Source organism: Musca autumnalis, unplaced genomic scaffold (genome assembly GCF_047663935.1).
Source record: "Musca autumnalis isolate F117 unplaced genomic scaffold, ASM4766393v1 scaffold_1, whole genome shotgun sequence".
In the NCBI taxonomy this organism is placed as follows: domain Eukaryota; kingdom Metazoa; phylum Arthropoda; class Insecta; order Diptera; family Muscidae; genus Musca; species Musca autumnalis.
Window position 1 is genome coordinate 97831653 of NW_027411644.1, and position 18571 is coordinate 97850223.

General features: G+C 34.3%; 1 protein-coding gene across 1 annotated transcript; it reads right to left on the minus strand.

The window, feature by feature from the left end:
• Positions 1-6551: 6551 nt before the first annotated feature.
• On the minus strand, positions 6552-11674 carry LOC141394353 (uncharacterized). Its single transcript, XM_073968642.1, has 3 exons — positions 10791-11674; positions 10022-10727; positions 6552-6578 (listed from the first exon to the last, which is right to left on the minus strand). Exons 1-3 carry the CDS (start codon positions 11672-11674, stop codon positions 6552-6554), a joined length of 1617 nt encoding a protein of 538 aa, XP_073824743.1.
• Between the last annotated feature and the right edge of the window lie 6897 nt (positions 11675-18571).

The window sequence follows — 18571 nt, forward strand, 5'->3', positions numbered from 1 at the left end:
GCTCCTTCATATACAACAGTAAAAAATTGGGTTGCTGAATTTAAAACGTGGTCGTACAAGCATTGAAGATTAACCACATAGTGGACGTCCAAAAACAGCAACAACAACAGAAATTGTAGCCAAGTGCATGATATGGTATCGACGAATAAAAGTGCGTGAAATTGGTAATATCATGGGCATCTCAAATTATCGAATTCATTTAATTTTACATGAAGAACTACAGATGAAAAAGCTTTCTGCAAGATGGGTGCCGCATTTGTTAACAGTCGATGAAAAACGCATAATAATGAACATTTCTCAAGCTTGTTTGGATCGTTTTAAGCGAAATAAAATGGATTTTAAGCGTCGTTTCAGACATGGATCCACCACTATACTCCAGAGACAAAAGAACAATCCAAACAATGGACTGAAGCTGGAGGAAGTGCCCCAAAGAAGGCAAAAACAATTCAATCGGCTGGTAAGGTTATGGCAACGGTTTTTTGGGACTTCAAAGGTATTTTATTGATTGACTATCTGCAAAAGGGTAAAACAATAAATTCAGAGTACTATTGCAACCTTTTGGATCAATTAAATGTACAAATTCGAGAAAAACGTCCTGGCTTACAACACAAAAAAATAATTTTTCATCAAGACAACGCACCAGCGCACAAGAGTGTTTTAAACAATGGCTAAAATCAACGAATTAAAGTACGAGTTGCTTGACCACCCACCTTATTCTCCTGATTTATCTCCCAGTGACTTTTACTTGTTCCCAAATCTAAAAAAAAAATCCTTGCTGGCAAGTGTTTTACCTCAAATGAAGATGCAATTACAGTTGTAAACCACTATTTTGAAGACCTTGAGGAAAACTATTTTAATCAAGGGATATAATTGTTAGAAACGCGTTGGACTAAGTGTATTGAAGTTTCAGGAGATTATATTGAAAAATAAAAATATTTTTGAAAAACTAACTATTCTCTTTCATTAATAGGCTAAGAAGTTTCCGAACCGCCCTCGTACAGACTGACCGGTGAGTGTTTACAACTAAGGTGCTGTTTAGTAAATAAGGGAGAGGAGAAGGGGTTACAATGTTGAAGCATAATCGAATGGTCAAAGTAAATAAAAAGAGTACAAAACAAAAGCTAAGTAAACTGTGTAAATTAAGAATAAGCGATAATTGCATAATTGCAGTAATATTTGTTGTTGCCAGTGATGCCAGATTTGCCGATTTATCGGCATTTTTCCGATTTTAAGTCCAAAAAAATAGAAATGCCGATTTGCCGATTTTTACCCCTAAAATGCCGTTTTTTAGTTAAGGCAACTTGTTCACATAAAATTTGCGTTTTGTGTGAAAATTGTGGTTGCTAGCACTGATTTGGTACAATAACAAAAGGTGTGTACGATAACCCAAAAGTTTGTACAAATTTGTTTTTAGCCAAGTAAATTTAAATAAAAACAAGTGTCGAAATCGATTAGTTAGGGACTCGATGGAAGAAAATCTCTTTACTAAAGACTACTTAAAATTAAATAAGTCTAACTGTTATGATGTTGTCATTAAAAATGATTTGTTATACAACTTTAATTCAAATATTTATTAAAGAAATTGAATTTTTTGAAATGTTGCCTGTTAGGGCGAAGGTCATTTTTAATGATTTTTATTAATTTTCTCGATTAGAGTTAAGCTTGATGATTGAACATTTTTTGCAAGTGAAAAAGGAAAGCCGAGTACTCGAACCCACACAGTCACCAAATTACGCGACCTGGTTTCGCTGTTAGTTGAGCAGCTCTTCAGACGTATCGACTGTGGGATGGCCTCCCTGTCCTAGAACTTTTGGTTTTTCAAGTGCAAATGTGTTTTTGAAATTTAATTTAATTGTAAACCAACATTTCAAAGTTCCAATACAAAAACAATCACCTTATTAATTAACCTCTTAAGACAATATTTGTATAAGTTTTGTTTAGCTTGACTGAATTGAGAATATATTGATCTCATATATACACGTACTTTTAAATATATACTGCATAGGTATATGGTAAAACCATTTATATTCATACATATTTTGAATTACTGCCTTGGTTTATGAATTGTTAATTGTTTTGTTGTACTTATAATGTTATTTTTTAAATTATGCTTATTAAATTTAGAAATAATTTGAACTGAAATAAACGTTATTTAATTTGCCGATTTTTTGCCGATTTTGAATATTATTTTGCCGATTTGACGATTTTGGCACTCGAAAATTGCCGATTTTTTACCAAACTTATCTGGCATCACTGGTTGTTGCAGAAATAAATGAGAGAGAGAGAGAGAACTGGCGGCGTATAACAATAACAAGATCAAGATCAAAGTCACAAAGAAAACAACTAAGAAAAGTCTATAGTCGGACGGAGCCGACCATGGGATACCCTATACCACTATCCCTGGACAATCGCTCTCCACTGAACTTCTTTTCAATGATTGTGAAAATTTAATTATCAAATATATTTATGACCAAAACCAAAAAGTTATCTAGCATGACAAAGACTTTTTTGTAGCAGGAAAGGAAAATTTAGTTCACACAAACTAAAATGTAATGAAACCCACTTATGTAGTACTAGTACTTCCGTTGTTTAACCGCTACGTTATTGAAATTTTTACCAATTTCACACAAAAGTTTCAGACCATTTAACTCGCTAAGTATTATCTGATCTTCACGTTGGTTTGTACGCTTCTTCTTCATCATAAACTCAAACTTTGTTTAAAATTTTGCGGGTTATTATTTTGACCTACAGAGCCGCTACAAAATTGGTTAAAATTTAGTTTTTGGTCCATTTCATCCCCTGACAATTTCACGATCATCACCAAAAACTAATAATTTCTATTATGGCCCGAAAATTCGTTACAATCGGTCCATAATTGCGGCCTTAAGCTTGTTTGCAATTTTTAATGGACGGACACACATCGCTAAATCGCTTTATCTCGTCGAGATATGAATTTTGGCATACCAAATAAGGGGTCTAGGACGAATATTTCGTGGTGTTACATAAACTTTTGGAGAGACAATATGTAGAATGGGATAAAAATGTGGTTCTCTACACAGAACCCATTATATATTAGGCAGTAGGCCCTTTATCTAGCAAACACATCAAAGAGAGGAAAGGTCAGTAGTTTTTTTCATATGTAGGCTACTTTGCGAAATATGTATGTCCTCAAGGAATTAAAATATCAACCAAAAATAACATTTTTATATTTTTGATACAAAAGTAATGGTCCATTTCACCCGCTAAAGAATATTAGATCATCATTCAAAATTGTAGGCATCTTTTTCGACCTATACTCTTACCCGGTGCAAAATTTCGTGACTATTGATGTATAATTGCGACTTCTAGCGAGTTTATTATTACACTACAAACAAATAACGGAATATATTAGGCTTAAACTCTGTTATCTGATCATGCACACCAACATAATTGGCATCAATTGATAGGTCAAGCGTTCCACTTTCAAGTATATCTCACTTGTCCGGAATGTCACTTCCAGGAATTAAGATATAAGCTGTATATTAAAAATTTTCACAATTTTCACACAAAAGTTTTGGTCCATTTAACCCTCTAAATATTATCCGATCGCCATCTCAAATTGCAAGCTTCTCCTTTGTGATATACTCTTACCTTATTTAAAATTACGCGTTGATCGGACTATTATTGAGACCTACAGAGCCGCTAGAAAAATGGATAAATTTTATGTTTTTGGTCCATTTCACCCGCTAAATATTTCACGATCATCACCACTAAGAATAGGGATCTATTCTGTTCTGAACCCAACCTCCATACAAAATTTCGTGACGATCGGTCCATAATTGCGGCCTGGAGCGTGTTGACAAATTATAATGGACAGACGGACGGACGGACGGACACACATCTCAAAATCGCTTTATCTCGTCGAGATATGAAGATTGGTCTCCGACGAATATTGGGGGTCTCCGACGAATATTTCGCGGTGTTACATGAATTTTTACCAAAACAAACTTATAATACCCTTTTCCACATTGTGGTATAGAGTGATTGGAATTCTTATAGAGTAATTGTTGTTGTAAGTTTGATTTAAATGAACTAAATGCTTAATGAGAATTTACGTTACAATTCAAATTCATAAATTAATAGAAATTCGTCTAAATCAACTTAAATCTATCAGTTATTTTCATAACAATATTTTTTTTTTTCATTTGACATTTATTTCCTTTATAAAATGTTTCATTTAACATTTTAACATTTGAGCCCCTGCTCCCGAAACGTTTTATTTATTTTTTTTTTTTTTTTTGCAACAGGTTGTTCCCTGTGGCAAGTCCATTCTTAAAGAGAAAATGGGTCGGCAGCTGTAAAACGCCTACAGTAGGGTTATGACTTTTTTACAACCTCATATCCCTGTATCATAGCGTGATGGGTTTTGCCATAAGATTACATAAAATCATAATTATAAGGTGATTCGGTGAAAAAACCTCACGCACAAAATGATTTTAAAATTTGAATTTATCAAAATTATGGACAATTTTTTGAAGTCACTGTAAGCAGATATACAATTGAAAATAAACTTTAGAGTCACATGAGATAATTAAACTGACATAACATTTATTTCTCACTAATTTTCTTCAATTCTGAGAATCGTTAAAATGTCGTAAACGCTTTTATTTAAAGATATAATTTTTTAACAAAAAACAAAAAATTTAAAATTTTTTCAAAGTGGTTTGTGAATGACCTTTTTCAATATTTAAATGAAATAAACATTATTATAGTTATATGTAGGCTCATATTTATTCATTCGTGCAAAAAAAATAATTTTTGAAAAAAAAATTTTTGAAAAAAAAATTTTTTTTTTCATTTCATACATTTTTTCAAAAAATTATATTTTTAAAATCGATTTGTGCGTGAACTTTTTTTATATTTCAATGGAATAAACGATAGCGTAGTGATTATTAGGCAAAAGTTCGTTCATCTCTGCTGCAGGAAATCATTTTTGAGAAAAAATGTCAAAAAGTCATAACCCTAGCCTACAGCCACCATGCCACTGCACATGGATCACTGTGCGTTGGTCCAAACTTAGAATATCGTAATATTTATGCGAGTCTTTGATACGGTTCGAATATTGTGCTTATCGGTCCACTCCTTCCAGTACCTTCCCAAAAAGTTCAAACATTTTCGTTAAAGTTGTACGCTCGATATTTTTTAAACGGAGTAACCGTTTTGTTCCAAACGTTGGATTTAGTAATACTTTGTCCAAACATAGTTTAAGCTCGAAAATGGGCCGTATCGATGCGCTCTTTAGGGTAACTCTCTCACTAAGGTTCTACATTTTTGCTTAAGCTCGAAAATGGGCCGTGTCGATGCGCTCTTTAGGGTAACTCCCTCACAAAGGTTCAAAGTTGTTTAAGTGTAGTTTAAGCTCTGTTCGAGGATCCTTTGAAAATGTTTACCGAATATACTACTTGTGGGCAAGTCTATCTTTCCTGACATAATGGTCCAATAGCTCTAAATTATACAGTGAACAACTGAAATGATTGGTGGGCGCAATATCTATTGGAAGGAGTTGTGATCATTAATCCAAATTCATATTTTGTCAGCAAGTTCACAAGTTCAAACAGGGCGACAAATTTCTGAAAATTCTCTACCTACATAATTTTCAGGCTAAGGATATATCCCTGCCAGCAAAACCGAATGATACTAATTTTGAGGGACAATAATCGGTTTCCCATCAGTTTTTTTCGTTAGTCTTCGCAAAGTCCTTTACCGAAGATGGACAAAGAAAAGTTTCTAGAAATATGCATCCATCGGAAGGACTTCTTTGTTCCATAGCATCCTATTTTACACAAAATAGAATTGTGGATTTCTATGCTAGTTGCAGACGTTTTAATCCGTCTCTTTTGGTTTTGTTCAAAAAATAATCGGCAGAAAAATTCTTATTTGTCCAATACACATTTTAGCTGAGATAGTGTAAAATACGGCTTGTTTTCTACCGCTCTATCTCTTTTTCGAAGTGAAGCAAATTTGTATCAAGAGTTGAAAATAATCTTAACGAACAGAAATTATATCATGAAAACTTGTTGATATACTTTTTATGCAAATTTAAAAAAAAAATAAAGAATTTGTAATTGTTATGGTATTCAAAACAGTTCATTACAAAAACGTGTTAGAGAAAATATACAAAAATTGAGAATTACAAAGATTAAGCAACGATTTTATCTTTCATTGTTGAATTGCTCTTATCAAAAATTTCAAAACAAAAGTATGGAACAAAACTTCGCCCGCTAAAAACTATCTGATCATCATGTAAAATTGCAAGCTTCTTTTCTATCATAAGCTCACACTTTATTTAAAATTTCGCGCTAATCGGACTATGTATGATTGCGGCTTACAGAGCAGATACAAATTTGGATAACAATTTTGTTTTAAATATTTCACGATCATCATATCTGATGTTTTTTTTTATTTATTTATTTCTATCATAGTACACATAAAATATATAACAATATTTTGTATTTACATATTTTGAGATATTACTAATTAAAAGTATTGCAATTGTTAATATAATATACAATTTAGGGGAAAAGATAGAAGAAACTTCCCTTTAAATGTTAAAGAAATTTTTGTACATTAAAAAACTTCTGATAGCTTCGTAACTTGCAAGCTTCTTCTTTGTCATATACTCTTACCTTATTTAAAATTTCGCGTTGATCGGACTATGATTGCGACTACAGAGCAGATACAAATTCGGTTAAAAATTTACTTTATGGTCCATTTCACCAAAAACAATAGCGATCTATTTTGATGTGAAACCGACCTTCATACCAAATTTCGTGACGATCGGTCAATAATTGCGGCCTGGAGTTTGACTACAATTTATAATGGACAGACGGAGATATGAAACCACATTGGGGATCTACGACGAATATTTCGCGGTGTTACATGCATTTTTAACAAAACAAACGTATAATACCCTTCCCACATTGTGGAATAGGGTATAAATATGAGGTGTGTTGAAATTGAAAACAAATTCCACCTCAAATATTCTAAAAATAGATCATATGTTTTTTATACCCTCCACCATATGGAGGGTATAATTAAATTTGTCATTCCGTTTGTAACACATCGAAATATTCGTCGGAGACCCTATAAAGTATATATATTATTGATCAGCATAAAATTCTATGTCGATTTGACCATGTCCGTCTGTCCGTCCGTCAGTCCGTCCGTCAGTCCGTCCGTCTGTTGAAATCAAGATACAGCTCGCAATTTTAAAGATAGAGAGTCAAAATTTGGTACAGAAGTTTTTATTACTTGCAGGATGGTTGGTATTGAAAATTGGATATATCGGTCCACGTTTTGATATAGCCCCCATAGAACGGTACCTCCCGATTTTCGGTATTTTGAAGGTTTTAGCTTCATTATCCTACCAAAATGGCTGAAATTTGGTATTTAGTTATCGTTGGTGGTATAAAACTTTCCCCTAGAACTTTGCCGGTATCGGTCCATGCCTTCATATAGCCCCCATAGAACGGTACCGCCCGATTTTCGGTATTTTGAACGTTGTGGCCTCAGTATTCCACCGAAATGGCTGAAATTTGGTATTTAGACTTCGTCGGGGGTACTCAAACTTCCCCTTTAAATTTGTTGGTATAGGTCCACGCCTTCATATGGTTGAAGGTTGTGTCTTCAATATTCCACCAAAGTGGCTGAAATTTGGTATTTAGTCTTCAATATGATATAAAACTGTTCGCCAGAAATATGTCTGTACATGTCCACGCTTTCATATTGCCCCATATCTGACTAAAATTCGTTGGTATAGGTCCACGTTTCGATATAGCCCCCATAGAACGGTACCTCCCGATTTTCGTAATACTGAAGATTGTGACGCCAATATCCAACCGAAATGGCTGAAATTCGTTATTTCGTCTTCAAAGAGTTATAAAATATTCCAGAAGAGTATTATCAGTATAGGTCCACGTCTTCCTATATCCCCATAGAAGCGTACTTCTTGATTTTCGGTATTTTTTAAGTTTTAGCCACATTTTCTTACCGAAATATAGGAAATTTGGTATTTAGTCTTCTTTTAGCCTAAAAACTTTCCGTCAGAAATTTGTCGGTATAGATCGACGTTTTGAAATAGCCCCCACAGAATGGTGCCTCACATTGCTTTACCGAAATTGCTGAAATTTAGTATTAAGTCTCCTTCATTCACGAAAGGAAACTAATTATTCCATTTTACTTCAATACAACTTGTGGTGGAGGGTATAACAAGTTCGGCCCGGTCGAACTTAACTCCGTTCTTACTTGTTTTAGTTTATTTTTATACCCTCCACCATAGGATGGGGGTATATTAAGTTTGTCACTACGTTTGTAACTACTCGAAATAATCATTGTAGACCCCACAAACTATATATATTCTATTCCGTCCGTCTGTCCGTCTGTGGAAATCACTCTAGCGTCCGAACGGATTGACGTAGGTGGATGAAATTTTGGAAAAATCTATTATTTGTACGTAGGACTTTTGGTATTGAAAGCGGGCTATGTAGGTCCACGCTTTCGTATAGCCCCCATACAAAATGACGCGTGACGCGTCGTCCTTTTAAGGAATTTTTAAGATATTTGTCCCATTTTACCACCGAATTGGTTGTAATTTGGTATTTTGTGTCTCCAGAGGCCAAAAAACATTCCTACCAAAGTTGGTTTATATAGGTCCACGTTTTGGTATAACCCCCATATAACGCCCCATATAAAGTACGCGTCATTTTAATATATTTTGAATGTATTAGTCCCATTTGACAACAGAATCGGTTGCAACTTTGTATTTTGTGTTTCCAGAGGCGTAGAAACATTTCTACCATAAAATGTTTATATAGGTCCACGTTTTGATATAGCCCCCATAGGAAGATATCTCCCGATTTTCGGTATTTTGAAGGTTTTGGCCTCATTATCACACCGAGATGGCTGAAATTTGGTATTCAGTCTTCGTTGGGGGTATAAAACTTCCCCCCCAGAAATTTGTCGGTATAGGTCCGCTCCATCATATAGCCCCCATAGAACGGTAACTTCCGATTTTCGGTATTTTGAAGGTTGTGGCCACATTAAATAGTTATTCTAGTGGTCTTAGAATAACTAGTTATTCACTGCGACATGCCCTTGTTAAAAAATGGGTTAGTAGGCGGTTTTGTAAGTAGTTACGACTACCAAAAATTACTATAAAAATCCATTATTTTGGGAGAATTTTTTTTTGCTGGGATACGTGAGCTCCAAAATAATTGTTTATTAGTTAGTGTATATTAGGGTTATGACTTTTTTACAACCTCATATCCCTGTATCATAGCGTGATGACTTTTGCCATAAGATTACATAAAATCTTAATTATAAGGTGATTCGGTGAAAAAACCTCACGCACAAAATGATTTTAAAATTTGAATTTATCAAAATTATGGACAATTTTTTGAAGTCACTGAAAACAGATATATAATTGAAAATAAACTTTAGAGCCACATGAGATAATTAAAATGACATAACATTTATTTCTCACTATTTTTCTTCAATTCTGAGAATCGTAAAAATGTCGTAAACGCTTTTATTCAAAAATATAATTTTTTAACAAAAAACAAAAAAATTAATATTTTTCCAAAGTGACTTTTTTCGCTACTTTTTTAATATTTTAATGAAATAAACGTTATTATAGTTATTAGTAGGCTTATATTTATTCATTAGTGCAACAAAAAATAATTTTTTGAAAAATTTTTATTTTCATTTCATATATTTTTTCAAAAAATTATTTTTTAAAATCGGTTTGCGCGTGAACTTTTTTATATTTTAATGGAATAAACGATAGCATAGTGATTAATAGGCAAAAGTTCATTCATCCCTGCTACAGGAAATCATTTTTGAGGAAAAATGTCAAAAAGTCATAACCCTAGTGTTTTATTATATTTATTTATTATATTCACTTCGATATTTTATATACAAAAATTTCAATTATAAATGTTAAAAAAGCAACTATTAGGAAAGCAAAATAAATCTTAAATATGACATTCATATCTTTGGTATTTATGGGCGAATAACTTTCGAAACGGGTTAAATTAACAGTTATTTTTTGTCCAGCATTTTTAACGTCACTGTTGGAATTCTTTTGCCAGTAATACAATAATCCCGATTGCCATGCTTCCAAAATGCCAATGTGGATGGCTTGGCGAAAATATGAATTCGGAGAAAGTGGCACTTGGAGCAACATCATTGGATTGGGACACATTTCTTTGGATAAACGAAACATTTTGACTCCCTTCACTTCTTGGAAACTTGCATAGTGGAACATTTTCGAGCCCGAAGTAAAATAAGCATAGCTCCGATTGAAGCTGTCCTGTAGCTTATAAAAATCCGTAATATTTTGCAAAATTAAGAATTTCGAATGAGTCAGAGATGAGGGGAATTCTAATATATTCCGGAAATAATCAAATTCCAGTTGAGATATTGCTATTTTCAACGAAGACTTTTGTACATCTTCATAGCTGCGTATGGGACTGGCTGGCAAAGGATGTGTTATAATTGAAAATAGGTTGGAGTTGAATATTGAGGTAAATGTTAGACCACTAACAAACAGCATGAGGTAGATTAAACGTAAAGAAAATCTATTGGGAATTTTATAGTGGACTGACAATCCAAAAACACCTTGGATGGCATCAGCATTGATGAGATATTTGGGCCATTTATATGTTACCATTTTTCCAGTTCGACAGAGTCTGTGGCAATAGAAAATTATAGAAAAAGTTAGGATTAGTACAAAGGCTATGATCATAAAATACGATTTGATTAGCAGCAACAGCAAGTAACGGAATTCCAAAGGATGCTCAACTGGCAGCAGCAGACACCAATAGGACAATTCCAAGGGGTAAGAAAATTCATGAATATCATCAGTGTGAAAAATTGCCGAAGATGTTACGGGAACATCTAACGAATAGTTGCGCATTAATGGCAAAAACTCTCGATAATTAATGGTTACATTAAGAGGTACATCATAGGGAAAGGTTAGTGTTCCGTTCCATTTGTCTATCAATGTCGTAATAAAACGTCCTAAAGGGCCGACTATACAACGTTCTCCTTTTGCATTATAATACTCCATGGCTCGAGGTCTTGTATGTTCCACCAAGGTGCGAATTGGATGGCCGTATAAATTTTGAAGTCTTGGTGGAAATATCACTATGTCGTGCATTGATTGGAAAATGTGTTCCTCCAGCTTGGTTGGCGAAAATGGGGCATAGAGATAATAATGTTGGTTTTGATGAAAATCTCCATAGCATACCATAACATTCAGCATTTGCAGTTTCACAGAGAATTGGAAGAAATCGTTGAGTTCATCTTCCAAAGCTTTTTCCATAACTTGTACAATAACGCGAGTATATCTTATGTTATCTAATGCTGAAGCCAAATTGGAAAATAGTGCCATATTTTGCAGGGATGTCATGCAGATCCACGACACCATTTCATTATTAAATGTTTCAAATAATCTAAAGTTGACATTCGAGTTCATCACAATAACTGGAACTTCCATGGGTTGTAGCACGTCTAGAACATTGAAACACTCATGTTGCAAATTTCCTTCATCGCCATACCACAGCACCGATTCGTAGCGTTTATCCTGCATTAGTTGATCAAATAATCTTCGATAAATTGTTTCGGAATTTCCCATGCTTTTTGTTTCATGTCTTAAAAATTCACAACCACTTAAACTGAAAGCAATCCCAATTATCAGGATCAATAATGTCTTTGTCATTTCTTCGTCTTAGCTTTACTGTTCCACCACTTAACATATTGCTTATTATATTGACACCAGTTAACGCGGTAAGATGAATAGATAACGCTGAATTAACCACTTTGTTTTCTTTGACATGTCGTGACATTTTGACATTCTCCATTTGTTTGTCATTCCAAAGGGATGGATATTAATATTTTCTTTTATATTCGAAGCAATCGCAAGCAATTAAATTTCTAATTATCCAGTGCATGACCTCAATAGCAATCAGTGAAAACTAATCGATTTAGACGTCATCCGCCGCTAATAATTTCTCTAAGTAATTAGTTATAAATATTTTGAGTACCAATTCAAAGGAACAGGCAGCTGTTGCAGTTCGTTACACGTGACAGAGTCGTACATAATTGCACTGTGTAAGTCTTTACATTTGTATACCCTAAACTATAGTACGAAAGGTATATTAAGTTTGTTTTTCCATTTGTAACGCTTGAAATAACCATTATCGAACCTATGAAGTACATATATTCTTGGTCAGGATAAAATTCTGAGTCCGTCTGACCGACTGTGATAATCACTCCAGTGGTTCAGAATCGTTTTTTCCTGGTCAAACCTCTGTAACTTTTGAACGGATAGATATACATATTTTCATATTTTTTGTTCAACAGATAACATAATCAGCTTTCCGATGCATTCAAACATTCGAATTTGGTCTAGTAGTTGCAAAGAAAATCAAGGTCAAAGTTAAAAATTTGAGTTTTTTTTCATATTTTGCATCAAAATATGAGTATTTTTCAGTTTCTCATATTTTCCAATTATTTAAAAAACAATAATTAAAAAACAAGTGAGGAAAGGCTATAGTCGGTACGGGGCCGACTATGTGATACCCTACACCACTACCTCTGTACATAATCTTTTCACTCGAAACATTTCTTTTAGGGAGATACGAAAGTTTTCTCCTATCTGGCTACCAAATGACTTAAGGCTAAATGAACCACCTACGCCAATCTACTTTGCATAATTTTAAAGATGGGATTTTCAACTTTCTTAGTCAGGCTTTGTTTTTAGATGGTCCCAACCAAAGGTGTGATATTCGTCATTATAATTAAAATCGCAAAAATGAAAAGTTGGGTTTTTTGCAACTATTGTGATGTTGTTTGATCACCTACAAGAACCTACGTTACATCATTAGAAAGGTGATATTTTTATTGATACAGAAGCTGAGATATTCGCTTTGGAAAAAAACGTTGTATTTTTATCCACATAGGTTTCCTGCCCATTCCAACCCCTAAATATTATCCGACCATTACCAAAATCAATAGGCTTCTTCCCCTCCGGGACCCCCATCATTCGTGACGATCCGATGAAAATTGCGACCTGAAGCGTGATTACAAGTTTTGGATGGGCAGACGGACACACATAGCCAGATCGTCGAGACATTCATTTTGGTATGTATAAGTATGGGTCTACGACCATTATTTCGATGCGTTACAAACTTTTTGGCCAAAATCAATTTATAATACCCTCCCAACATAGTGGTGTAGAGTATAATTAAGTTTCAGTGTTTTATTTATAAATGCACTTTAAACTAGAAAATAATTTGTCGCTTTGCCTTCCTCATGATGGAATCTCTCAAATAAAACGCTTGCCGTTTAATTTTCTCTCCATTTTTAATTTAAATGCAAGCGTTTTATTTGAGAGATTACATCATGAGGAAGAATATAAAATATAAAACACTGAAACCTAATTATACCCTACACCACTATGTGGAAAGGGTATTATAAGTTTGTTTTGGTAAAAATGCATGTAACACCGCGAAATATTCGTCGGAGACCCCCAATGTGGTATACCAATCTTCATATCTCGGCGAGATAATGGGATTTTGAGATGTGTCCGTCTGTCCATTATAAATTGTAATCAAACTCCAGGCCGCAATTATGGACCGATCGTCACGAAATTTGGTATGTAGGTCGGTTTCATAAACATAATTTTTATCCGATTTTGTAGCCGCTCTGTAGGTCGCAATAATACTCCTACTTATAGCAAAACTGTCCTTCCGGCTTCACCATATTATCGTCATCGACATTCATCGCCAAACAGAAATTTTCACCCCCCAGCCTTTGATCTCCATATTTGCGCGTACTGATATGTTTCCTTAAAAATTGTTTAAGTTTTTGTTTTTTTTATTTATTGCAACTAGATACATTTAACTAACAAGCAATTTAAAACAAATTTAAACAATACATAATATGTTTTTTATGTGTTTGTATATAAAATTTACATTATAAATATTCTGGTTACATAGAACTTCTAACTAGGTCCAATGGCTTCCTTCTCTTAAGTCTTCGGTCCTAAGGTTGATGCTTCTGTGTTAGCATGGCCTCTTAATCGGATGTTATGTTTTGTTGCTATATTTTCTATTTCTTCTTTTATAGTTTTTATCCCAAGATCCCGATGTAAATCTTGTGTACGGACATACCATGGTGCGTTTACAATGCATCTTAGCACTTTATTTTGATCGTTGGATCATATTTATATGTTTTTCGCTTGTGCACCCCCATAATTGAGCGCCATACGTCCATATCGGTTTCAAAGATTGATTATATGTATATCATTATTTTGTTTGCCGTTGAAAGTTTGGATTTCCTGCCTATTAGCCAATTTAGTTTTTTCCATTTTAGTTGTAATTCCGTTAATTTTATTTTAACATGCTCACTTCAAAGAAGCTTTGCATCGAGTGTCATACTTAGCCGAATTTTCATGAGGAATTTGAACGTCGTCAATAAATATTGGGCTGTTTGTGGTAGATTTGTTAGTAAAGTCCACGTGTATTGATTTGGAACTATTCAAATTGATTCGCCATATTTTAGTCCATTCTACTAAGGAATTAACAGCACTTTGTAATTTCTGTGTTGTTTAAGTAAACGGGTTTTTTGTTCTAGAACTGCAACTAGCAAAGTTTTCATAAGCGAATTAATTTAATTTGATTGACAACTCTATAAGGTTTTTAATGGTATACACATAAGTGTAATCGGTTACTTAAAACCGGTTCAAATATCGGTTTTAATGTCGGAATATCCGGTTCAAAAACTAAGATAACCGGATCTTTCCTCCAAGAAAATTTGTTATTAACGTGTTCATCATTACAAGAGCTATTTGTGGTAAATAATTCAGAAGCACCCCAGACGTCTACATAAGCAATAACAAATTGTTATGTCTACCCAGCAAAATAAATTGGAAGTAGTGCAATGTAGACTAGTTCTTCACGGCATGTTTTTATGCAGTTTAAACGGAGTCGTGAAAAAGGCACTCCATTCCTCACATTTTAACCGCATTTGGATGCAATCCAAAGAATCACATCCATTTGTCACATTTTAACAACATCCGGAGGCAGTTCAACGGAGTCGTGAAAAAGGCACTCCACTTCCCCACAATTTAACAGCATCCGGATGCAGTGCAAACGGAGTCGTGAAAAAGGCACTCCTTTCACTACATTTTATTAGCAGTTGTTAGAGATCCCTACATGTACATAAATCAGTTTGTACATCTCTACAGGCAGCGGTATACATTTTCCAAAAAGAGATAATCGTGTTAACATTTCCAAACTTTTGTTAATACAAACTAAATAATATTTAATTTGTGAACATTTTTCCGGTAACTCACGAGAAGAAAATTTCCCAGTGGAGTGCTGTTGGAGTACATGTCGAAATCTTAACTGGTGATGGGAAGACAATATCAAACCCATTTAGCAGATGAAGCAAAAACACTTAAGCTTGGATTAAATGAAGAGAGGAGGAAACACACATGTTTGCGATTGAATTCAATAGAGAATTTTCATAATTTGTGTTAATTTAATAAAGTTATTAATATTCTTGTTTTACATAAATAATAAATGCATTTTATTTTGTTATTCAAAACACGTGCTCTGGACTGCCTCCTATTCTACCCCAAAGGGTCTGTTAAAATGCAATGCCAAAGGGTCAGTTAAAATGCAGTGCCAAAGGTCCAGTTAAAATGCAGTGCCAAAGGTTCAGTTAAAATGCAATGCCAAAGGGTCAGTTAAAATGCGGTGCAATGGAGTGCCTCTTTCCGGGGTCACTCCCTTTTAAAAATCATGAGTGAAAATGCATAATTTGATGCACTTCCAAATCACTTGTACATATCATTTAACTGCCTCTTTGGAGGCAAACTTTTCGCTGGGTACATACATATACATAACCAATAACGAATATGCAGAAAAACAAAACAAAGTTTAATTCTGAACCAAGTCGGAATAAATATCAAAAATGACAATGAAAACGGGACAAAATCGATTAGTTGTCAAAGAGAACCGTACCTAAAATCTTCTGAGCAACATTTTTGTAGAATATTTGAATGCTGAAAAATCTCATCTTGTGGTGCTTTCACCAATCGATTTGACAGAAGACATGTCACCTCAAAACGAAGCTACAAAAACTCGAACCGAAGTATTATAAGGAAAAAATCAAAAACTTCATCACGCTATATCTCAGAAACTTGACCTATCATCTCCAAATGATTTAAATTTAAAGATAGGTTGACTCTTTGATATTGCCCCGTAGGTGGTACCTTTCACCTAACTGAACACATTTTTTTAGATTAGATTAGATAACGCTGTGCAACAAAATTGAGGTGAAAGTCTGGGGCATTGAAAATTCCTCTTGGAGAAGAAAGGCCTTGGTGAGTATATTATGAACCCCGAAAGAAAGATCCGTGAGTAGAACTTCCGCGTTATGGCGTGATGAAATTTTTGTGGAATTAGCGTTATATCTTTGTTCACTGTTGCTTAAGTGCTCTACAAAAACAACAAACAAAGATATAATGCTAATTCATGATGGCTTACAGGGTCTCTGGCAAAAACTTCATCACGCCATAACGCGGAAGTTCGACTCACGGCGCATCTGTCCTTCGGGGTTTTAATATACACACATCAAGGTCATTCATCTCCAAAAGGAATTATCTCTGCCCCAACATTTGTGTTCACAGTGTAATTTAATCAATAGTGGGAGGCAGTAGGAGTCTATCCATTGTCGAAAAGTTGTTCCACCTAATATTGTGGAAGGACCCTAATTATCCCATTTTAATTAAGACTATTTTATGGTGGAGGGTATAAAAAGTTCGGCCTGGCTGAATTTAACGACTTTTTTCTTGTTCTCTATAAGATTGACTTTAATGATATCTTAGTATTTTTTACCGTTATTTAGATATGGAAGTGCAAATTAGGACAATGGATTGACTGTATCGCCTCCTTATAAAACAATGTTATACACAGTGCACACTAACTTACTTTAAATGAAAACCGCTTACACCAGGGAAGTTTTTGCAAATTTTGAAACAGCTATGTTAAAACAAACTTTCAGATTTTTTTTCATAAGTCTTCAGGATTTAGCTTGAAAACTACAACTCCTTCCTTTCGTAATTTTTTCCTAAGTTGTACCGTTTTTGAGATATATAAGTTTAAGTTGGGAAATTGCAGTCATGACATTGTTTTATAAGGAGGCGATACAGCCAATCCATTTAATTTGAGCTTCCATATCTCAATAACGGTAAAAACTGCGAAGATATCATAAAAACTCAATCTTGTAGATAATTTTCATAGCTACAACATTTTCTTTAGTCCCATTTCGTATGGACTTGCGGTTTCTAAGCAAAATCGTGAAAACCTAAACAACCCTTAAAAATGTCTACTTGAATCGCGATTTATTTAAAATGCGCTCCGGCGATTTTTTTAGTTTTTTGATTTTTCTTATTTATGAATATTGTGGTTTTAAAATCCGCAAAAACTTCCCAAGTGTAAGCACCTTCCATTTAAATTTTATTCAAGACCACCGTGGTTTGTATTGAGAAAAAACAACAACATAATTGTAAATATGAACATTTTTTTATCGATTGAAAAAAGTCATTCAACAATTTTTTTAATCAAGAAAATATTTTGTTTTTATCGTGCAAAATGTGGAAAATTAGGTTAATATTTTTGTCAATATGTGGAATATTTTATCAGTTCAAAATAAAACAAGTAAAAAGTCGTTAAGATCGGCTGAGCCGAACTTTTTATACCCTCCACCATAAAATAGTCTTAATTAAAATGTAATAATTAGGGTCCTTTCACAATTTTAGGTGGAACAACTTTTCGACAATGGATAAATTCCTAGTGTCTCCCACAATTGCTTAAATTACACTGTGAACACAAATGTTGGGGCAGGGATAATTCCTTTTGGAAATGAAAGCCCTTGGTGTGTGTACATTAATAACCCCGAAGGACAGATGCGCCGTGAGTCGAACTACCGCGTTATGGGGTGATGAAGTTTTTGCAAGAGACCCTGTAAGCCATCATGAATTAGCATTATATCTTTGTTTTTTGTTTTTGTAGAGCACTTAAGCAACAGTGAACAGAGATATAACGCTAATTCCTGATGGCCCACAGGATCTCTATCAAAAATTTTATCACGGCATAACGCGGATGTTCAACACAGATCCGCCATCTGTCCTTCGGGGTTCATAATATACTCACCAAGGCCTTTCTTCCCCAAGAAGAATTTTCCGTGCCCCAGACTTATACCTCCATTTTCTTGCACAGTGTTATCTAATCTAATCTAACAAAATGTGTTCAGCTGGGTGAAAGGTACCACCAACGGGGCTATATCAAAGAGTCAACCTATCTTTAAATTTTTTTGGCGGAAAAGTTTTATAGCTGCAGGGAACTTCAAGAGTCAAATTGAGGGTAGTTTCATCAAAACAATGTAGACCCTCAAAAATGGACCCATATTGACGAATTTTAGTGAAGAATTTTCGTGACCACTGCAAAATCCCGAAAATCGG